The sequence below is a fragment of the Lemur catta genome, chromosome 16 (genome assembly GCF_020740605.2).
Source record: "Lemur catta isolate mLemCat1 chromosome 16, mLemCat1.pri, whole genome shotgun sequence".
NCBI classification, from domain to species: domain Eukaryota; kingdom Metazoa; phylum Chordata; class Mammalia; order Primates; family Lemuridae; genus Lemur; species Lemur catta.
This window is the reverse complement of record NC_059143.1, coordinates 39,053,433-39,077,885: the sequence shown is the minus strand read 5'-3', so window position 1 is coordinate 39,077,885 and position 24,453 is coordinate 39,053,433. Positions and strand designations below refer to the sequence as shown.

General features: G+C 36.6%; 1 protein-coding gene across 1 annotated transcript in view; it reads right to left on the bottom strand.

The window, feature by feature from the left end:
- Window positions 1–24,453, bottom strand: part of DCC (DCC netrin 1 receptor) — a 987,982-nt gene that overhangs the window by 42,219 nt on the left and 921,310 nt on the right. Inside the window, exons 23-25 of the mRNA XM_045528069.1 lie at window positions 20,736–20,898; window positions 12,243–12,469; window positions 6,250–6,366 (exon numbers count right to left, since the gene is read on the bottom strand). Coding sequence (XP_045384025.1) covers window positions 6,250–6,366; window positions 12,243–12,469; window positions 20,736–20,898 — 507 coding nt within the window. The remainder of the gene's footprint in view (window positions 1–6,249; window positions 6,367–12,242; window positions 12,470–20,735; window positions 20,899–24,453) is intronic.

The window sequence follows — 24,453 nt, the reverse complement described above, 5'->3', positions numbered from 1 at the left end:
TTATAGCAAGAAACTGCATTTAAAATAATTTTTTTGGCCATTGTAAAAATAACCACCCTTTCATACCATTTACAGAAAAGAGCACTAGACTGGAAAGTCCAAATATTTGGGCCCCCCCGCCTGCCTGTGCTGTCAGCTGGTATGTTCCTCATAAGCATCGGCTTATTCAGCTGTGAAGTATGTTTGGGGGTAAGAAGTACCATATGCCACATAATGTTTTCAACCAAGAAGTATAATCTTAGACAAATAAGCAGATTTTGCCTTCCCATGAAATGAAATATGTTTTCCCTGTGGGTTTTAAGAATCAAAAAACAACTTCAGATAGCCTATATTTTATCTGCTAATTAGCATTTTGTAGAGCATAGTAAGAAATGTCAAGGAAGAAAGAAAATAATAACCTTGTAAAAATAGTGATTCCTAAATGGAACAGTGAGCATCTTTATACATGTGACTAGAAATCTGAACAATTCTGTGGTATTGGTTTGTACGAGAGTTGATACAAGACTCAATAACACAGTAAATCTAAATAATTGCAAGTAGGGCCATCAGTAAATGCACCTACTTATTCGGAATGAAATCATAACTCTGCCAAGATACAGATATACAATTTTGTCAACATAGTTCTCTAAGGTCTTGTCAATCACATCAGATGCAAAAAGACTATTTTATTTAGAGAAAGTTTAAGAATTTATTTTAAAATAAACTGTGGTTACATGTTGAAATAATTTCCTTTTGTTGGATACAGTTTCACCAACACAGACCTTGAAGATAACAAAGAATGCAATGTCACCAGGTTATTTAAAAAGATATATATTCTATTGTCTCTTCATTTCTTATTGAAGTAACTAAGTATGGTGCTCACTGATTTTCCAAAGTGAAATGCCTGGTATCTATCACCCAGAGCAAGACATAGAACATTATCAGAAGGTGTCTGATTGTCCCTTGTTGTCACTAATGAACTCCTATCAACGGTAACTGACCTTCTGAATTCTAACATCATGGATCATGTTGCTTGTTTTTGAATTTTACATAAATCAAATCATACAGATATACTAGGTTTCTGTATTGCAACATATATCCACGAGATTTTCCATATTGTTTTGTATTATTCACTTTTATTGCTGCATGGTATTCTATTATATAAATATACTACAATGTATTCATCCATGGTAATGAAGATATGATATGACAAATAGCCTACATTCTTGTATGAATCTTTTGGTGACCATAGTATGTATTTCTGTTGAGAACATTCCCAAGAGTAGAGTACATGTAAGAATGAAATCACTGAATCAGAATATCCTTATAAATTTTAGAATTTATAATTTTATAAATTTAATGGTTTAAAACCCTGTACATGCATTATCTGATAACGTAAAAAAAATAACAAATCAACTGCTGACCATGTTATGGGCTCCATTTATATAGGGTAAGACACTAGGACTAAGAGAAGGTTTGTTATTTTAGGGATAGAGAAACTCAGAGTTCCAGGTGACAATATGAGGCAGCCCAGTACTGTGGATAGAGCAAGCATAGGTTTTAGGTTCAGACTTTCAGAACCTCAGTTTCCATTTTTGTAAATTGCAGATGTTACCTTTAAGAATATTTTTAACAAGGCTATGAATAATATAAGGCATGCAATGCATCTTTATCTTTGGAAAAGCAGTATAACATAGCATAGAGGTGAGGGTTGCCCAGGTGTATCCTGTAGCAAGTTGCTTAAGCTGTCTGAGTCTCTCTGAGTCTCTCTTTCCCATGTGTAAAATTGGGCTAATCTCTCCACATGATAATATTGTGAAGATTAAAATGAAACAATAATTATCAAGGTATTTATCAAATGGATGATATTCAAAAGCTCTCAATACTTGTTAGATTCCATTTCAAATTTCTTTTTCTTTCTAAAGCACATTATTTTTCTTTTCTGTTTAATGAAAACAATCTTAACTGCCCTTTATACACCAGAAAATTTTGTTAGAACATATTGTATTTATAACTGATAAAAAAGAGCCCTCAGACACTGATGTGCTACAAACACAGGAAAGCATTCTTATAATACATTTACTTATTCATTTATTTGACAGATATTTAGCAAGCACCAATTTTGTGCTAGGGAATAAGCTATACGATGTGTGAATATGAAGATGAATTAGACACATTATCTCCTTATCATGAAGTAATTCACAACCTGTTAGAGGAGGGAAGATTTGGACTTGAATGCCTAAGCACCTAAGGCAGTACTATGTGTAATAAATGCCACAAAAGTGGTATAAAGAAATGTTATTCAAACATAAAAAAGGGAGCCATTATTTCTGGACAGAGTAATCAAAAGAGAATTCATGAGAGCATCAATATATGCTCTGGTCTTTGAAAGATACATAAAACTTTGTTAAGTTGAGCTATCCATTGAGTCATTCCAAAAGGAAAGAGATGTGCAAAGGGAAAAACAAGTGAAGGGCAATGCATATTTATAGACTGGCAATTCGTCTCGCTTAGCACGAGTCTAGGGTCCATTTAAGGGCTTAGCAATAAGAAACTAGATTCCAATATGGTATGCTGAGAAGTTTGCAGGGCTCTTTTGTCTTGTTTTGTTTTTTTCTTGGCAGACAATGGAAGCCATTGGGGAAATCTATGGAGTGGAATGCCATGTTTAACTTGTTTTAGGAAGAAATCTGGCAAGCAGGATACATAAGAGTCTGGAAAATGCTACAGACAAGAAGACTTGATATGAACCTGTCTTGACAGTTCAGATGTGAGGTCGCAAAGAAGAGAATATGACTGTTGAAAATGGGAGGGTAGCCAGGGATTGAAAAGATACTATGAAAGAAAAATCAATGGGCTATGGGAACTTACTGGATGAGAAAGATACGTATAGGGCAGAAAGGCCCCACAGATTCTGAAGTACAATGATTTTTGAGAAGAAAGCAATAAAAGATTGGCACAGATAGAACTTAGTTACAAGAGGAAAGCAGCTAGAGGGGGGAAAAAAGAGGCTGCTAAGTGCATAGTATCACTCTATGTAGTGAAAGGCATGAAAGAAAAACGACAATAGCTTCCCAAAGTATTACAGCTGGGAGCATAAATGATTAAGAGTACAGAACTCCAAAATCAGACCTTCTGAGTCCAAATTCTAGGTTGACCATGTACTAGCTGTGTGGCTGCTAGCTAGTTACTTTAACTCTCCAAGCCTTAGTTCTCTCATCAGTCAATGAGAGAACATTATAATGAGGGGCATAATAATGGTGTCTACTCCATGGCTTGAACAGTTGGCATTCATTGTAAAGTGTAAGCTTTTACACTTATTCTAGTAAAATTGAGAGAAAAGTGTCCTGGAGCATAGGGAGAACATGGCATGTCATAAGTAAAAACAAATAACTATTCATTCATTCATTTGACTATATTGTTTTGATTGAATGCCTACTACGTGGCAGGCACTGTTCTGGGTATTGGGGATGCAAAGTGATCAAAATAGGCAAAAATCCATGCCCTTGTAGTGATTATATTAAAATATAGTAAGCAAATAATAATAAATAAACACAAAAATAAACAGGTAGGGTAGTGATATGCATTAACAACAAAAAATGAAGCAGAATAAAGAGGTACGGTAACCAGAGGCGTTATGTTGGGCAATGGTCAGGGTAGGCGGTTTATGAAGATGGCAGTTGAATGAAGACCTAATTGAGATGAGGGATAAGCCATGTAAATGTCTACAAAAAGATTTCAGGCAAAGAGAACAGCAAGTGCAGAGTCCCTGAGTTGAGAGGTGCGTATTACCCAAGAAACAGAGAAGGTTATATGGCTGTGACGGATTATAGAAAGGAGTAGAAGGGGAAGAAGTGAGGATTGAGCCCAAAGGCAGGATCACATGGGTCCTCGTAGGACATGGTACATTTATTAGATTTTGTTCTACACGTGATGGAAAATCACAGTGGAGTAACATGATCTAATTCATATATTAAAAGACTGCTGTGTAGGGGCAAGAGCTAAAGAAAAGAGGCTAGTCACAAGCTTAGAGCTGTAGTCTAGTCATTGGGAAGAGACGGTGGTGGCTTGGATAAGGGCAAAACAGTGCAGATGGAAGACTGGTCAAATTTGGGGCGTGTTTTGAAAGCAGGAATTATAGGATCCGATAAAATATTGAATTTGGGGTGTGAGGAAATCAGAGTAAAGAATCATGAAACCAGAGTTTCTAACCAGAGTAAACAGACGAATGGTGGTGCCATTTGTTGAAATAAGAAAAATAGCAAAAGGATCGGGTTTACAGGTAGGGGGAGGAAATTATGGAAAGGCAAGGTTTCTGCTTTGAACGTAGCTGACATGGCTGTTAGATGGTAACCATTTGGAGAAGCCGGATTGACAGTGGGTATAGAAATGGATGTGGATTCTGGGAAGAGATTAGGCTGGAGAATCAGCTGAGAGTCATCAGCATTAGGCAGCACTAAGGCCTTTGGTACCAGATGACGTAAAATAAGATGCTGGTGTAGACAGAAGAGAGTGGTAGCCCGAGACTGAGCTCTGGAGCAGTCTCTGAATCTTAGAGACCAGGAAGAAGAGGGGAAATAAGTGAAGAATGCTGAGGAGAAGCAGCCAGTGGGGTAGGAAGAAAACTTGGGGCATTTAGGATACTACAAGGCAAGAGAAGGAAATGTTTCAGGAAAAAGGTAGGAGTCTATGCCAAATCTTGCTGAGAGTCAGAGATTTGACCATTGGATTTGATAACCTGGAGATTATTGATAACTTTGGCAACCATGGCTTCAGTGGAGAGGGACTGTAAATATCTTTTTACAAATAATAAGAAAGATTAGAAATAGGAGAAGGTGAATATAGACAGCTTTTTACATTTTTCAGTGAAAGGGAGAAATGGGGATTTAGTTGGGCCGGCAAGTGGTATCAAGTGAGCATGTTTTAAAACAGGAGTTACGGCAGAATGCTAATTGTTCCTTTGCTTATTGCAGTGATGAGTAGGGAAGGAAAACTGATGGTGCAGGAAAGGAAAGGGGTAATTACAGAAGGGATGGCAACAAGATCCTCAGATAGGAGCACACACAGATCAACTAGATTCGATGGAAGAACAGGATCCCATTTCCTGAATGCTTCTCCTTTCTTGGTGATATAAGAAAAAAGATTATTATCTAAGAGTAGGTAAAGAAGAGAGGCATTGAAGTTTGAAAAGTATGAATAAATATAAGACATTCATCTTACAAAATGAAACAATGAAGCAGTAGAGAAATGCAGTGGCATTTCCAAATAGATGAGAGCACACCTTGGACTTGTGGTCCTAAATACTCAGTAAGTAGGTTATATGTTTGTCTCCAGATGCACTCAGCTCTTAGGAATTGGTGGAGCTGCTGATTTAACCAGGGCTGAGATTTTTTTCAGGAGAGAGAGATGAGACTGAAGATAATAAATGACTACGGGTCCAAAGTTGAGTTTGGAGGGAAATGAGGACATGAGGGGGATGAGGGATGGCGGGAAGGTGGCAGAGTTAATGGATTAGAGGTCCTAGTGGGATTGAAGAATTGTTGGCAAGGGGGCAATAAAATAAGTGAGCAGAAAACTAATAAGGTGATAGAAAGAGGGATGATAGAAACTGACATTTTGTATTGGTTTGATATGATATGGAATTATGAAATGGGGTGGGAAAGAACCAATATCATTGCAGGTAACATAAAGGAACTAACAGTCCAGGGTATCAGATGGATTATCTTCATGAATACTGCAATTACCAAGATTGATCACAGAGATAATTGGAAAGGAAGTGATCCCCAGACACTAATATCTTCAGTGAATGTAGGAGGATGACAGAAAACTTCAATAAGGAGGGGCTAGTTAGGTGGGTACCTGACAACATCTGCTTCAAGGGAGCTAGGTTATTTAAGAGTGCAAATTGAACCTATCAAAAAAAAAAAAAGCTATGCGATGATTGTTAGAATAAGATTAATAAGACTAACAGAAATTTCAGCTCTTTTCACATAAATTCATATTTTTTACAATTTCTTAAATATGTAGTCATCTGTTTGCCAACAGACAATTAGACTGTATACAAAAAAAAAAAGAACAAGAGAGGGAGAACTCTGACTTCTAATTATAAATGATATGGTTTTAGTCGTTCTTCATTATTTCCATTTGCCCAGAAAGTCCAAGGAAAACTCTAATTATGTTTGATAATGTGATATTGTATAGAAAAGATGCAAGCAGAGAGCATTCATTTCTTCATTGAAAGAATGAACTGTGGTCCCAATCTTGACTCACCAGGGTTGTTGGACTGCGTGTCCATGGGGATCATGAGCTTGGCCCGGGTGGCTCGGCGGGCAGCCAGCGACCTCTCCAGGGTAGACATGGAGCTCCCTGCTTCCTCAGTGTCCTGACCTAAAAAAGAAAATACTCCTGAGAAACACACCTTCCTCAGTGATGTAATTTCCAGCCAGGCATTCAAATGCCTTTTTAGTCTCACAGATGTTTTAAGTGATAATATCTACTTCCTTATTATCCAAATTATACAACTTCCTTGTACAAATATTAATAAAATTAAGTGTAACCTCATTACCCAGAATAAAATACTATTTCAATTTTGATGCTTATAATTTTTGCATGTGTATGAATACGTGAAAATGGAGGGTATATACTAATATATTTATCTTTCAAAAATGGCGTTATACCATATATACTAATTTGTAACAGGCTTAAAAAATAACACAAAGTTCTTTTCTCTGTCAATTAATGTCAGTAATATAATTTTTAATAGCTACATAATCTTCCATTCTATTAATTTACTACAGTTTATAAAACTAATACTTTAGGCCCAAAGACATTAAATCTTATTACAAAATAGTAGGAAATAAATTACATTTTTCAAAAATAACAATGGGCATATTTATATAAGTTCAGGATTCCATAAAATATCATACTAAAAAGTTATTAAAAAATAAAGATAATGGCCGGGCACAGTGGCTCACACCTGTAATCCTAGCACTCTGGGAGGCTGAGACAGGAGGATCGCTCGAGGTCAGGAGTTCAAGACCAGCCTGAGCAAGATTGAGACCTCATCTCTACTAAAAATAGAAAGAAATGATCTGGCCAACTAAAAATATATATAGAAAAAATCAGCCAGGCATGGTGGCGCATGCCTGTAGTCCCAGCTACTCGGGAGGCTGAGGCAGTAGGATTGCTTGAGCCCAGGAGTTTGAGGTTGCCGTGAGCTACGCTGACACCACGGCACTCTAGCCTGGGAAACAAAGCGAGACTCTGTCTCAAAAAAAAAAAAAAGATAAAAATGATGTATGTAGATTTGAAACGTAACAATATATGTTAAGAAAAAGATAAAAGTTCTGAATAGTGTGGATCATACGTGGCCATTTGTGTAATATACATATAAAAGTATACTGTGCACAGATACATTGTATATGCATATGTGTGTGTATATATGTATATATATTATATCTGTGTAAGAAAGTTAGATGCACAATTTTTAACATTGCTTTCCTTTTGTGAAAGGGATTAGGAATTTGGGACGGAGAAGAGGCAAACATACTTTTTACTACTTAGGGTACTATTTTCGTAACTTTTTCTAATTTTTTCCTTGTTTTTTATCACATGCATTCACTCTTTTTTAAAAGTAACATCATAGCTAATAAAATTTAAAATTAAACATAATGCTGTGAGAAGCTTCCACATGGGCGAGATAACAGTAGCTGCCTAAATCTGACTCTGTCCACACATCCTGCAAAACCACAGAACCATATAAGACAAATACAACTATGCAAATCCTTTTGGATCCAGCATGACCAAAAAACAGGACAAATTCCAATTTCCTGTAACTACAAAAATAATACTTTCCACCAAAGCTATTGCTAAAGCGATAGCTACGAAATCTTCAGGGAAAGCAGAATGTCTGGAAAAACCGTCCAGAAGAGAGGAGAGAGGAATAAAGATCCCAAGATTGACTAAAAATCATCCACAAAAAAAGAAATTACAGCCTAATTGTAAAAATACTGTAGAAGTTTCTTAGGAGACCAGAGTATTTAAAGGTATGTGGGTTTTAAAGTGGCAATATCAGAAAAGCATCATTTTGGGGGCAAAACAAAAAGAAAGAGATTCTTTTCTGTAGAAAATTTAGTATCCAAAATGGCAATAAAAGAGGAAAAGGAGTGTGGGGCCGAAAAATATTGAAAGAATTGACGGCTGCAAATTTCCCAAATTTGGCAAAAGACATAAATCTATAGATTCAAGAAATTTAGTAAACTCCAAACAGGATAAAATTCAAGAAACTCATGCCAGACACATCGTAGTTCAACTTCTGAAAATTAAAGACAACATCCACAACAAAGTCCTAAAAGCAGTGAGAGGAAAACAACCTTTTTATAGGGGTAAAACAATTAGAACGACGACGGATTTCTCATCAGAAAACAAGGAGGCCAGAAATAAGTGACACAGTTTTTCAAGTGCTGAAAAAGAACTGTCAGCCCAGAGTTGGATTAACAATATCCAGCCAAAATATACTTCAAGAATGAAGGTGAAATTAAGTCACTCCCCAGTGAAGGTAAACAAAAAGAATTTGCCTCTAGCAGATCAACCCTCAAAAAATAGCCAACGGAATTTCTCTATAGACAGGAAATAATAAAAGAAATCTTGCATAATTAAAAAGGAAGAATAAACAACAGAAAAAGTATCAGTTAAATACATAGCCCTTCCCCCATTTTAGTTTTCAAAATTATGTTTGACAATGAAAGCAAAAATCAGAACAGTATCTTATGTGGTTCTTAAAAAAACAAGTAATTCTAGATTCAGCTAGGGTAACCTCTTTCTAAATAAGCCATTTGATATTATTGGGTGTCTGTGTATGTTTTTAATTTTGCCATTACTTTTTATTCTAGGAATGGACTATACTTGGTATTACATGAGTTCATTGGGAACTTGAACAAAATTGTTTTTCTATTACTCTTTTTGAGTATAAAATGTTTTGGTAGTATCACTTTATGGTTTGTCTCTTAAAGAGACCACCTGACATTATTCACCATTGGTTCAAACAGGGCTTGGAAATTTAAATAAAAGATTTAATTAACATGTAAATAATTCAAAATATCTAATAAAAAGTGAGTATTTAATCAAGTTGGCCACCAGGTGCTATGTAATCCTTTCAAAATGTTATTCACTTCATTGAAAATCTTTTTTTAAAAAATTGAATACCACCAACTGTCATAATGTTGAAAGTTACTTCTTCATTCTCTAGAAGTGAAAGTAAGAAACCAATCCTGTGGTCTTGTAGTAGAATTATACTACAGGATAAATTCATTTCAAGAAAGCAAATTGTTTATAAGCCATGGAGATCAAACAGACCTAAACACTTGCCTTTCTCTGTTGTAAATTGTTAAATGAAGAAGAGAATTTTGAAATCCACTAAATATAAAAAAGATGTATCATGAAGAAATGACTTTTATCATCTTAATTCCTAGATATTTTAGTAGGATGCTCTATTTGGGTGGTTAGGGAATAAAGTAGGTTTTAAGTAGCTTCGATACTAGAAGTAGAGAAGAATGGGTAAAAGCAATAAGTAAATTTGACTTGATGAAATTTATATTGTTGTTGTTAGTTCAGCTATTGCTCAATTCAATTTTCTTTCCATAGCTAAAGTATAAATATTGCAAATTAATTTCTAGTTTTATCCAAAGAGCTAATTTCATGGGCAGAAAATAGGATAAGCACTTATATAAAAGTATTGTAAAAATTAACTGAAATTGGATCAGCAAAGCATGAATTTTTACATCAGATGGATTTTTGGTCCTGGCTGGCTGATACTAGCTCTGAAATCTGGGCACATTACTTTACCTTTCTTATCTTTAGTTGCTTCATTTATTATATGAAGAGAATGACAGCACCTACCTCAAAGTATTTCATGAGGATTTAGATAATGTATACAAGTGCCAATCATAGAACTTAACATAGAGTAACCTCTCCTTACAAAGTTATTGCCTACTCAGAAACCCCATTGTTAAATACAATGCTTCTTGGTAATGCCATTCATTAATGTTCAGTTTTTTCCTTTTAACCAGGAGAACACAAAGAACACAATGAACACAATGTAATATAAAGCATAACTTGCGGGATTTTGAGGTCTACCTTCCTTGTTATTACAAAATTGGCAACTAGATCCTCAAATTCAGGCCAAACTGGCATAACTACCCTCTCATTCTAAAGAAAACGGCCATCATTTGGGATTGAACCTTCTCCCAGGACTTGTTAAGAGACATCAAAACTAGTATGGCTGCCCCCAAATGTCATCTCATTATATAAAAGATGAAGGGAAAAGGCAAGGAGGTGTCCTAGAAGTCATTTGGCAAAACCTTCTGAGGGCAGAGAGGCAATTCTCTTCCCTCGAGCCATTCTCCTCTTCCTGAGTCAAGAACAAAGTTGCAAGAGGAATCACCTGTAAAACGTGGAAGTTCCTGCAAAGGAGATCTGTTTTGCATTCTTTCCCCAGGTGGAAGCCTGTGCAGGCAGCAGGCTTGCTGGTCTACCCGGTGTCCATCTAAGCAGAGGAAAAGGTAGTCGAAGAGAGCAGGGCTGAGAGAGGGCTGGTGGTAGAGCCCATGCTCTCACCATTGGGCCTGGTAAGGATGTAGGGGATTCTTTAAGGCCAAGTGGACATGTGGAAAGTTGGTCAGGTTTGAGTCCTCTTGCTAGAATTTTCCCAAGTGTGGTGGCCCACCAGAGACCCCATGAGGTAACAGGGTGAGCTATGCCTGGTGGGGTGGTGCTAATCCCTGACTTGGTGTTTCACATCAAAGAACTGGGCAATGGAGGAATCCCACAAGATCCCATAAAGAATCATGCTTGTGTTTCATAAGAGACCCAGAATGTGGATACCACACAGAAGCCAGACCATGAGTCCTGAAAAGCACTGCAGAATCTGAAACAGTCCTTTCTTCCCTCCATCCTCCCCTCCCCTCTTCACTTCATCCCTCTTCCCCCACAGACCCAGGAAGAGTGGAGAGGCAGAGATAGGTGCAAAGATGCTTCTGGAACAGACTGTGTCCCCATCCTTCTGCCTTACCTCACCACTCCATTTTACTCTGAGGTGCTGGAAGATTAAAAACAAAACAAAACAAAACTGAGACTCTTCCTCCAGACCCCAGAGCCAAAAGTCTAGCTGGCCAAAAGGAAGGAGAATCTTTAATTAAATTTCAGATTAAAGATTTTAACAGAACTAGACTGCCCTTTAATAACTGAAAGTTCTTCAATATGTTTCCATGGATTAAAAAGAAAGAAAAAAGAAATAACTGAAAGTGACAGAGAAGTTAGGGAAGCTACCTAAGAGATCATTTAAGGGCTAGAAAAAGCAAATTCAACAATCCACGGTTGAAAATAAGAAATTGAATTTCTTATTTATGCAATTCTGAGCTGACAGAATACAGTAAACTGTCACACATTCAAATAATTAAACATTTTAATTCAGTTTAAAAATAGCAGCTACTCATTCTATAATCACATCATGAGCAGACCAAGGATTTTTTAAAGAGTATTTGGTTGATTATTCTATTTCCTATAAGCACTTAGATAATATGAGAACCCACAAAAAGTGAACTATCTTATAACCACTTTCTAACGTTCTTAGTTATTTCTGGACACCAGTGATTTTCTGAACCAATTCACTGATCAGTAGGCTTTTTTCTTCAGATCACTTTGTATAATAACAGCTTTCAAACAGACTCCATCAAGACAGGCTGGTGATCATATAATGTGATTGTACAGGGACAACGGTTGATTTTGATGGTAATGAAAGTAACAGAATATTTGATTTTTTTATACTTCAAGTGTCTTCTGTCTTATTTTTTAACATAAAGAATTGATAGCAGATTTAGAATCACCTTTCAATTATCTGTAGAAATAGGGAACTAAAAAATATACTGGCTTCAAATTGTATTGCCTTGAAAAAAATTTTTGCTTAAGATTTAAAAGCAATCAATTCACTTAGGCTTCACATGTCACTGTTTCCCAACTGTATTGCTTTTAAACTCTTAGAAGTTTCAAAAATAATTAAAATTATAAAAGACAGGTAATAGGATAACGGAGAAGGACATTTAGCTGGTTAATCAATGAAATTTATATTGGATTATTTTAACTATTGATAAAAGACCCATATTGATATTCAAGGTGGTGAGAAAGATACCACCGCAGAAGGAGGAGTGGAAAATTCTCTTGTGGGCTCAAAATGGCGTGTTCCCAGATGCCAGGGAGCAGATAATTACCTGAATGGGAGGTGCTTTTGCTCCCCAGTTGGGTTTCTGACTGGCTGTGGCTGACGGGTGTGAGATCTTGGCAACTTTGAATGGGAGAGTCCCTTCCTGTGGGGTCAGTGCCTGATGGCTTCTCAATATTTTTCATCTCCATTTCTTCATGATGGATCCAAAGATCAGGGGGTCGGAGGTCCTTCTGGCTGCCTTTCCTTTTGCCAATGCTGTGGGTGGCCCGTTTCCTATGGAACAAAGTTAGAAGGGAAAAGTGAGAGCTTCCATTCAGCAGCACTTCCTTTTCTTTCCTCCATCAATCCAAGTTAGAAGCAGCGAAGGAAACAAAAGGACTCCCAGGAGGAGCCCTGTGAAACCCAGGAATTGGCAGATGACTCTTGGCTGCCTTTCCTCTTCTCCCCTGGAGCTTCACCGCATTATAGGAGATGCGGTGCTGAGTCCAGAGGGCCTCGGCTGCCTGCCAGAGAGCTCCTCACTCAAGCTTCCCTGGCTGCAGATTCACGCACAAGGTGACAATGGGTTGGATGGAGCCATATGCCAATCTTTGGAGCTAGGCATAAGGTACCTGACTGCAACATCTGTTTAGGAGATAAATGAAGGAGTTGCATCAAAAGGTCAAATGGAAATAAAGAGGGCAGAACTTGTGCCAACAGCTAAGATCGGGGCTTAGAATAAAGTCTATACCTCAGCTGTATAATTTAGTGTGCAGTTGGGAAGCTTGCTATTCAAAAACAAAAGGCCGCTAGAGGACATTCTTCGGAGAATAAAACACTTTTGCCTTGGAGTCACTAAAGTATCTAGATTCAAACACAGTGAGACCCATCCTTTGAAAAGAGAAAAACACAGTTTGAAATGTGCTTCATGTGTCTTTTATTTGCCTGAATAAGGATTAAACAACCACAGATTTGTTTTTTTTTTTTTTTTTTGGTGATAATCTTTTCTTGGGGCTAGTGAGATTCAAAGGCTCCCTGCATGCATGCTAAGTAGCATGATGCTTCATGCTAGCCATTCTCTATAGCACGGGGTGAGTAAACTATGGCTTGCAAGCCAAATCTGCCCATAGCCTGGTTTTGTAAATACAGTTTTATTAAAACATGGCCACCCTCATTCATTTTTGCACTGCAATGGCAGAAATGAATAGTTGTGACAGAGAACATATGGCTTGAAAATCCTAAACAATGTATTTATTATTTGGCCCTTTTCAGAGATAGTTTTTGACCCCTGTTCTACAGCTTTTATAATTTTTAAAAATCTCTACTTGTAACTTCTACTTCTTTTAAAATAATGTCGCCTGTAAGACAGAATGCAAATGGTTAAAATCTAGCTTTGACGAAGTCCACAGAAGGACTTCCTTCCCATTTCCCTAATTTGCAATGAACAGTTTATTATGATAGCTTCATTCCATGGTTGCTACATGGTTCAAACAAGCTGCTCTCAGTGAAAATACTTTGTAACCTATGCAAAGCCATTGAGAGTGGCTTTGATTTCCCAATTGCCGAATAAGCAGCTTTGTAAATATTAGGCAATTAATAAATGTTTGGTGGTGTGATTTGTTGAATTTTCCATAACATTTCTTTTTTGACGTTCTTGAAGCATGCTGATGAGGGCAGGAGACAAAGAACCACAGACTTAATATCTATTTTGTAGCTTTATAGAGAAAAAATACAACTACCTGCATTTTGCTGATTTCCTAGTAGCAGCTCCTCACTGCTGTGGAGCGTATCTAGAAAATGGTCTGAAATAACTCCTAGATCATTTTCCTGTGTCTAAGATAACTCACTGCTAACCATCCATTCCTCGAGTTCATTTCTGTACACTTTACCTGCCCACAGGAAACCATCTGCAACTCACACATTGCTCTTTTCTATCCTTGGTAACTTCATAGAAGAATGTAATGTCATTCTCAAACTGGGAGGTTTCACCATGTTAACTTTCTCTCTACTAGTTCAAAATGCTAAATAACCCCAGCATCTATGTGACTTCCCACAGTACCAATTCCCAAATCCAGGACAGCACAGTCAGATGCCTCATGATAACTCAATATGTAAATAGTCTGAGTATTACCCAAATGATTTTTGAAACCCATAATAAATCACGAATTCTGGTTTCCCCTTGATTATATCCATTCCTTTTCGTTCATTCATTCATCTGCCAGTCCCTCTGACTCCAATACCACGCATCCCCAGCTGTCCTCTATTTTAAAAATGGTTTCAAACTTGGGGTAAGGCAGAACTTTTTGTGTGTTGTGCTTCAAAACCTCCGTCTGGGAAGAAATTATGATTCCTGGTAAAATGCATAGGCATTTTTCTGATGGGTTTTAATATATTGAGACCATTTCCTAGAAGCTACTCACTCACCCAGCTGTCATTTAAGAATCTAAAGGTCTCTAAACAGACTGCATTTTCTTTCTGTATATATTATATTAATGACTTTCTAACCACTTTTGTGTCCTATAATGTGTCTTACCAAGAGAGAAATCCTTGGCTTCAGAGAGGCCAACCCCAATCCCCTCACCTCTACCACAGCAGGTTTGTAATAAAACTGACATATGCTCCTAACTAAATTGTCTGAAATTTGTCTTAAAACCTACAGGAACAGGTGTCACCCTGACCTTCTGCCCATCTGTTGGTTGCTGACATGACTACTGCTCATTGCAGCTCACGGGTCCTCTGTTTCACTATTGGAATCTCCACAATTTGTATGCAGACACTCTTAGTGCAGTGGTGGCAAAAGTGTGGTCCGTGGGCCAGAGGCATCAGCAGCACCTGGGAACTGGTTAGAAATGCACATTCTCAGGCCCCCTCAGGGCTACTGAATCAGAAACCTGGGCAAGTGGGGAGTGGTCTGTGTTTTAACAGCCCTCCAGGTTACTCTGATGCACCTAAAATTTGACAAGCACTGTCTTAGTGAATTATTTGGTTTTTTCTTTTGTTTTAAAGCTAGCTTTTCTATCAGGTATAGAATATTTCACCTGTTTGTCTCCCCCCCCCCCCAAATACCCACTACATCTTTTCCCGCAGGTACCAATAATCTTTCTGCTTCCAAAATAGCTTTGGAACAGGAAAGTGTCTTCCTATCCCATGTATTCTTGAATAAAGGCAAAGCAAAGAATCCTCCAAGGCTCTCTGTTTTCTCCTTCTCATACCATGGCATAGCTTTCCTAGCATAATCAAGTACTAGTGTTCTATTTTTTGTTTTATTTGTTTGTTTATTCATTTACCTTCTGCCCAGAATGCCTTCACAATCCTATTTATTTACAAACTACTTATTCCTTAAGGTTCTCTCTCTCCTTCAGGGAGCCTTCCTGACCATTTAAGTCAATGCAATCTTAGAATATCTGAACTGTTTTCTTCATCTCTCTCTATACCACACACCCTGGCAATGACTGCTTCTTAATGAGCTGTCCAGTTGCTCCCTTTGTGATAATCCAATTCCTCTGGTGATACTGGAACAAATTCTGTTTCCTTCACTTCTCTAACATCATCCATTGTTTTACAACATTCATTCATTTATTTATCCAGTTAATATTTATGGAACATTGACTATGTGTCAAGAAATGTGCTAAGTACTACAAAACAAAGATGAGTAAGGCATTGGGAGCTTAGTCAATGAATAAAAAATGGTGTGGTTCCTGGGAGTTTCTGCATTGCTGGAGTAAGGAGAATGCACGGGAGCATGGCAGGTGTCAGGCTGAAAAAGTAGAAGGGACCAAATCCTGGGAGGATTTACCTCCAACAGAAACACTTAATAATATCAAGAAGTCAGTGGGGCATTGCAGAAAGATTTTTAGCTCATGAGTTAATATTAATCAGATTTGTTCCTTTTTATGATGCAGATCACATACTAAGGATGCAATGATTATTTGAATTGAATAATAAGAATTTTCCATTATTGACATGGAAGTATTTTTTGAAAGCTTCTTCTCTGGTTCTTTATTGGTCTGTTTCTTATTTTATACATAACCTATTACTCTAAGGGGAGTGTCTTTCTTTTCCACTTTTAATCAGTATGTTTGGGATGGGAATGGGTAAAAACCAACATTGGTTGAGTGTCCATTTTATGCAACTTACATTAAAGTTCTAAAATACTACTATCATCTTATAGATTCTTTTGCTACATTGTAATAAATTAGTTCCCACTATGTGCTTAGGTATCCTCTTCCAGATTTAATCACAGGAGACAAACAAATAAATAGCTCTGTACTAATTCCAATGGCCAAAAGACATGCCCAAGATCTGATGGATATTGGGGCAGGAACATTCTGCCCCACCGGGGGTTTAGGAAAGGCTTTAGGAAGTAAGGAAGCCTGAAATGCGTGTGAAGAATTCATTACAAGTTAACCAGGAGAAGTTATATTGGGAAGTATAAATATTTCCCCTCTTTCTCCAATCAAATATTTCCCCAAGGTTTCTAGCCTTTTAATTCTCTAACTTGATTATTTTTATTCTACTAACTGTTATTCAACACAAACAAACAAACAAAAAACTTATATTAGAAACCCAGAGCATATTCTAGATGCTCAAATATATCTGTATTTTCTGAAATGGAATTACAGTATATTGAAGTCCGAAGTAGTTGCCAGTTAAAATCCCTATGAAATGAATACTGAAAAACAATTAAAATGTTAAAAAGTTGAAAATCAGTGAAAGTGATGTACGGTAGTTAAAATACACTAGATTTCACTGAAGAGCTTAAATATTGGATCCTCAGTCCTGAAAATAATTATTTGTCAAGATTTGAATGTGTGCTACTCTTTAAAACTTGCTGTGCACATGTCAAATCACACAGAAGGCTCAGCTGACCAGCAAGCAATTCTGTCAAGTGAACCTTGTGATTTATTTATATATATAAATTTAATGTATTCAGATAATATTGCTGATCACCTATCCAGGTAACTTCCTTAGAGTGTAATAACCATGTGTACTGAATTTCCAAAATATGCTCCATGTCAACTATTTTGTCTTTGGTATCTATAAATAAATTTTAACTTATAACATGTGATCCATTTGTTGGCCAGGAAAATGTTATTGCCTATTAAAAAACACAGAAAAAAAATTCCATCAACTTGGAGTTTTCATAAAACATAACTTTTCTGTATTATAATATTCTACTATAATCTCATAAAATTTTTAAATTAATAAATATCTAGAAAGAAATGGAAAATTATTTTTTATTTCATATAAATTGAAAGCCAAATGCTACCATGTGAATCTATAATTTAGTGGTATTCCATGGGGGGATTTCTGTGTTTTAATGGTAGAGGGGATGATAGAAAGAAAGTATTTAGTCCTATTTCCTCATTATATTTGAAGAAACTGCAACCCAGGGATTCAGGGGCTTCTCTTAGGTGACATACTTAGTTTAAAAAAAAAAGTAGTAGAACCAAAATTAGAACTTGGGTTCTAACTTTTTTAGCTAGTTTACATCATAAAAATGAAATCTTACCCACTAGACTGTGAATCAGATAGCCTGCCTCATTATTAAATACACACACACATAAATTTTAAAACACTATAAACCAATGGATAAAATGCATAGACACTAACTTGAATAAGGTATTACTGATAGTCCATAAAAATGTTTCAATCCAATTGGAAATAATTCGACTTCCCTAACAAAATACCAAGAAAAACTTACATTCTCCTGCACTCCCAGACAGAGATATCAAAGAAGCCCATGAATGTGTTTCCTACTTCACCTTATTAATTACATTAAACTCACATTTTTTTTTTCTGAGAGTCCTATAAAGGATTTTATTTCTGTTTCAGATTGGAATTGATTTTTCTTTCACCTGTATTACTCAATTTGTTCTAAAGGGGTCAATGGTGGTGATGTTGGGGATTTGGGTCTTCAAGAAAAACAAAATTAAAACTCAGAAATAAAGGAGAAAATTTTCTTTTTCTCTTTCTCTCTGCTAATATATGTAAACAAAGAGAACAAAATAAATGCCAGTGAGTCTGTTATATAAAACAAAGTATGAAAAACCAAGTGAATATTAAGTGAGCAGCTGTAAATTGACTTTCTTTTGGGTTTTCAGTTATTCATTTATTTATTCATTATTATTCAGAATCATTTATTCTTTAATTCATTCCCTAATTTTAAAAACAAGTCATACCCAGGGTACTAACTACCCTTTCCAAATGAAAGCTTTAAGCTTTTACCAAATTGCTTAGGGTAGAGGATTTAAGATGATTTGAGAGTTTCTCAACATGGTGTCAAATCCCACTTTCAGGCCTTGAGACGACTGGTGTTTTCTCTGTGGAGAAACAAAATATCTCTAGGAACCCAGTTCATCAGATCAATATAACCCTCAAACACTCTTCTTACAGTAATGACAATGGGAAAATAAATCACGAAAATCAAAACACTAACCCACGATAGCCAGCTTAGTTAAATTCAGTTCATTTAGTGAATGCACCAATGTTTTAAAGACAATCATAAAGTAGGTGAAGTTTGATTTCGGTGCCTCCTTTCACCTCTGTTTATGTGAATCCTCAGCTCTGCTTCAGAGACCTGCTGTCTTGATGTTCTACCATTCCATGTTTGCACAACCTGGGAACACTGCACCAAGTAATGCCTTACCCAGTTACTTTTCATCCAAATCCTTATTTAAGTGCCCAGCTCTCTGGAAGCTCTGTGGGTGATTACGTCTTCCCACAATGCTTACACATCAGGCTGGCCCAGTTAAGCTCATTCTATTAGGATTCTCATTGGAAACCTGAGCCCAGCACACCAACTCTTATCAGCTTCCAAATAGTCCAATTTCAAAACTGCAGCTGAATATAAAATTTGCCCTCCTATAGAAACAAATTAAACACAAACACTATGTCTATACCCCTATTTCACTTTCTTCAGTATGGACCTCTTCTCCTACGCTGTTTCTAAACATCTCACTTTACAGTGTTGGAAAATACTCTAGAGATCAACAACTAGAGTTATAAGATTTTTTAGAATAGAAAGCCTAAGCTATTAGCAAAAGAAGTGGGAAAATTATTTGCTGTAGAATCTTTGTCCAGCCATGTGTATAGTATATAGTTGTCAAACTAGCCACCTATGGGCCATGCCTCAGGTTTCAGACCTAGCACCATGCCTGAGGCCAAAAGAACAAAAACAAAAACTCACAAGAAGAGCCTATGGCAATCAACCCAGTGAGAGAGTGTAGCTGAAAGAGGCACATCAGGCTGTATTTGAAAAGGGCTAGAGAGTCAAAGAGGCAGAGAATGGCCAGGAGATTATTGCTAACTCCCAGAACTGGCTGACCCAAGGCTAATGTGCTGGTAATGGGATGTTGCTGTAAGGAGATAAACTGGATTAAAACCACCTTTTCATTCTAAACTTTATACTTTGATGTAATGTTCTCTGTATGTACTAGGATCTAGAGCTACATCATATGAAGATATTTAAACTTTTAATCTCTGACAATTAACCTCAGGAAGGAAATTTGAACCATTTTGAATCTCTGGACTTCCTCTTTGTAACAGAGTAGTTGCCCCTCCTGCCATAGATACGGAAGTGTAAAATTGAGAGTGGGGAATATGTAATAGGGAATGGCCTGGAAAACCAGGGCAAAAATATTTTCTCTCTCTTTAACATCCTTGGCTCCTTTTTGAGAACTAAAACCTGCATCCCTGCCTCAGGCCAGTGGTTGGGAGGGACAGGGTAAGTCTTTTGTTATTTTTGCTAAAAGAGATGGCTTAGCCCAGACCTGCTAAAAGGAGGCCCTGGGTGGAGGTCATGAGATTGTCTTCAGCAGAGATGGGATGATTAGAATCACCAGCCACAGTTGAACAGTAATTGCCTGAAGCTGAGAACCCATCCTTGAAAAGTTCTGTATTTCTGCTTATTATTAGGACGATAGCATTTCAGACAGGAGTCTCCATCCTCCTCTTTTGCTGGCTAAGTATTAAACTTCTCTTTCCTTCTCCTCACACCACTTGTTCTTATTTTTCTGATGCATCCTCAAGGACAAGTATCCAACCTTTCTGTGACATCTTCTTTAACTACTGCCTCCAAACTAAACACCCCATAGGATTGTAACTACATTGGGTTTGGTACCTATATTTAGTCATCCATTCAACAAGTATTGATTAACTGCCTACAGGCCTCCTTGTCAAAAGTGATAAATAAATACTTATAGAGGAACACATATCTCCAACCTTTTGTATGTGATTGCAGAGAGGCCCATAAGCAAGAGTGTGGTAGAGACCATTCTCCAAGTGTTACTTAAGGAACAGCTGCCCTCGCCTGAAACTGAGAAGTCTGGAAAAGTAAAAGCAAACAGAAATGCAAGTCGGTCCCAATGGCTTTGCTTGTTATTAAATCTGCAAGTTTAGCCCTCACCAAAGGCCTGAAATAGACAAAAGGTAAGGTTTTGCCAGGGTCAGGAGATAAGGAAATGTGGTGAGTTATGAAAGAACACAGAAAGAGAGCTGTCAAAAACATAACCCAAAAAGATGGTGACTTCTTTCTGCTTGGGAGCCAGCTGTTACCTACTTTCTCTGCTGGGCTGAAGAGCGTCGGGTGCAAATCACAGCCACGATCACCACCACCAGCACTGTGATGACACCAACGGTGACTACAATGATCACAAGCAGGTTGCTGTTCTTCTGAGGGGTGACACTGCCATGTGGGGGATGCATCTGTCCAATGGGGGGCTCTGGGAAAACACAGGCAAATGGAGTTCAGATTTAGGAAGTTGTACCAGTGGGTGTTCGTCAAGCTTGCTCAGAGTTATAAAGAGTTCCTATTGTTCTGGGCATTTCTGAAGCTGGGTGAGGGGGAGGAAAGCAATGAAACATGAAAGGAAAGACCTAAACTATCTACACAAGATAAATGAAAACCTATATCTGCACTAAGAACTTGTCCAGGAATGTTCATAGCACCATTATTCAGAATAGCCAAATATGGAAACAACCTAAATATCTATGTACTGACAAATGAATAAAGTGTGATATGTCCATATAATGCATTGTTATCCAGCTCTAAAAAGAAATGCAGTACTCACACATGCTATAATGTGGATGAACCATGGAAACATTATGCTAAGTGAAAGAAGCCAGACACAAAGGGAAGCATATTATATGGTTTTACTTATATGAAATATCCACAATAGGAAAATATATGGAGACAGAAAGTAGATGAGTGTTTGCCAGGCAATGAGGAGGAGGCTGAATGGGGAAGGACTGGCTAATGGGTACAGGGTTTCCCTCTGGGTGGTGAAAATATTCCGGAATTAGATAATGGTGATAGTGGCACAACCTTATAAATATACTAAAACCACTGAATTGCACACTTTCAAAGGATGAATTTCTGGTATGTGAGCTATATCTTAACTTAAAAAATTAAGCTGTTATATTCAGTGGAAAGGTGGAAGTGGAAGAAAGATGCAATTTGTACTATTAATATAAGAATTCCAAAGTGACAAGAGCTAGAGAGGCTGTGGCTTATGAGGAAATACTGTTTATCTGATGCTGAGAAAGACAAACTATTTGACACCAATCATTTACAATGTACTTAAATTCCTTGTAAGATGGTATCAATAAAGTGCATTTAGGTTTTCAACCTGTCAAAGGTGAACGAATCTAACTTAAAAGCAGCCAGTGGGTTCAAACGAGTGTCATGAAATCCTAACACAAATGTTTACCTGTGTTGCATCGGTACCTCATGGTAGAAAATATTTGGGCAGAAAAATAACAGAATAATAAAGACATTTGTGATAAATTGCTTATCTAAACAAGAATGGCTAATGACCCTTTATATTGCTTTCTTCAACCTTCAGTCAGTGATCAATCAATTAGAAATACTCTGTTCTATGTCATGTTTGTCATTGCAAGTTATAAATTTTTTAAAAAGTAAAGATTAGCTTATGATTTTATTCATAAATCAATTTAGAAAGTACAAAAACTAATGAGTTTGGATGTTTTCGTAGACCTAGGTTTGATTATTTTTCTTTTACAACCTATATTAGTTTTCACTAACCCTTGAGCAACATATTTAGGGCTTCTGAACCTTAGTGCCTTCATCTGTAAAATGAGAATAATAATATTTATTGTCTATAGTCACTGTCAGACTTAGAGAAAATACATACCCAGCAACCACCTCAATGCCTGACACAGTAAACACTTATAATAATATTATACAACTGAAGCATTAAATAAAATGTTGCCTAAATTAATAATCTACCATGCCATTTAGGATACTTTCAGTGTGGATTTTCAAACTACAAAGCTTTTAGGAATAATACTCAGTGTGAAAGATAAACCAACCTTTTCTCACAAATTAATATAATAGCCCAATACTTGTCTCAAAAATCAAAATATCTTTTGACAAGTTACCTAAGAATCATTGCTTTTTTTAAAAAAAGGTAGTCACCAAAACATAAATTATTGCTGATTCATTACTATTGGAAAAACAAGCACTTCTGATACAATTTGAATTTCAGAGAAAGGAACTCACCAAAAATTTTTAAATAGGACTTTCTGTTAAAAAAAATTATGATTATAAATGAAAGAAATAAGATTTCCTTGAAGTAATTTTTACATTTACCGTAAAAGAATGAAGCCAGCAGTGAAAGGTCAAAACTTTGTCATAGTTTTACTTATTATTTAAAAAGTTATTTTACAGTAGTATCTTAATATGCCCTTTCTGTGTTTAATAAATTAATTGATTGGAATAAATTAACCTTTTATGTGAGAACTTACAAGAGAGATAGTTGGGAATCTTACACATTTTTATTAGCACGACTTAACAGTTCACCATTTCTGACAAACTTGAATCATATATAGCAGCATATCTTGTGAACATTTTCAAAAACGTAGTAAGATAAAATTATTTAAATTTTTACCCTTGTTTCTTTCTTTCCACGCAGAAATACATCATGTTTCAAGTAAAAAAATAATGACTGGATTCTGCTCAGCACAAGTGAGATTAGATTGATGTCATTTGCCTGGGAGAGTTAGGGTTTATGAGGACTCCCACTATAAATATCTGATTACAGCCCTTATGACTTCCTCATAAAAGTTATCATAAGTTTAAAATTTGGCATTCAAGGTCTTTCATTAATTTTTCCATTTTGAATCAAAGAATATCTGACATTAAACAGGAAATTAAGAAAGTCTAGTACAATGGTGTCTTTGGATGCAGTCAATTTTTGTTATTTTCAGGAGTTGTGTTTTATAAAGTTGTCATAAACAGTGAATTAGTAAAGACTGAACTATCGCTTGAACTCCTCAAAGTTATCCATATGAGTTGGAATCAACTTCTTCCTAACTTCTGCTAATGTTGATATGGTGATCTCCTTCCACGAATCACAAATGTTCTTAATGGCATCTAGAATGTTGAATCCTTTTTGGAAGGTTTTCAATTTACTCCCACAGTTCCATCATAGGAATTTCTATCTGTGGCAACTATAGCTTTACAAAATGTACTTCTTAAATAATAAGACTTGAAAGTTGAAATTACTCCTTGATCCATGGGCTCCAGAATGGACGTTCTTTAGCAGGCATAAAAACAACACTAATCTGCTTATATGTATCCATCAGAACTGTTGAATGACTAAGTTATTGTTAATGAGCAGTAATATATGGAAAGGAATGTTTTTTTTTTCTGAGCAGTGGCCTTAAAATGTTTAGTAGACCTTGCTGGAAACAGATATGTTGTTATAAGTTCCATTTATAGAGCACAGGCAGAGTAGATTTAGCATAATTCTTACAGACCCTAGGTAGGATCTTTGAAATGGTAAATGAGCATTGGCTTCAACTTAGAGTGACCAGTTGTGTTATCTCCTAACAAGACAGTGAGCCTGTCCTTTGAAGCTTTAAAGCCAGACATTGACTTCTCCTCTCTAGCTATGACAGCCCTAGATGACATCTTCTTTCAAAATTAGCCTGTTTCATCTACACTGAAAATTTGTTGTTTATTGTAGCCACCTTTCTCAACTATCTTAGCTTGATGTGGATAACTTGCTGCAGCTTCTACATTGGCACCTGCTGCTTCACCTTGCACATATATGTTATGGAGATAGCCTCTTTCTTTAAATCTCATAAATCAACCTCTACGAATTTCAAACTTTTCTTCTGCATTTTCTTCACCTCTCTCATCTTTCATAGAATTGAAGAGAGACAGGGCCTTGCTCTGGATTAAGTTTTGGCTTAAGGGAATCTGTTGGTTGGTTTGATCTCTCCAGACCACTGAAACTTTCTCTTTACAGCAA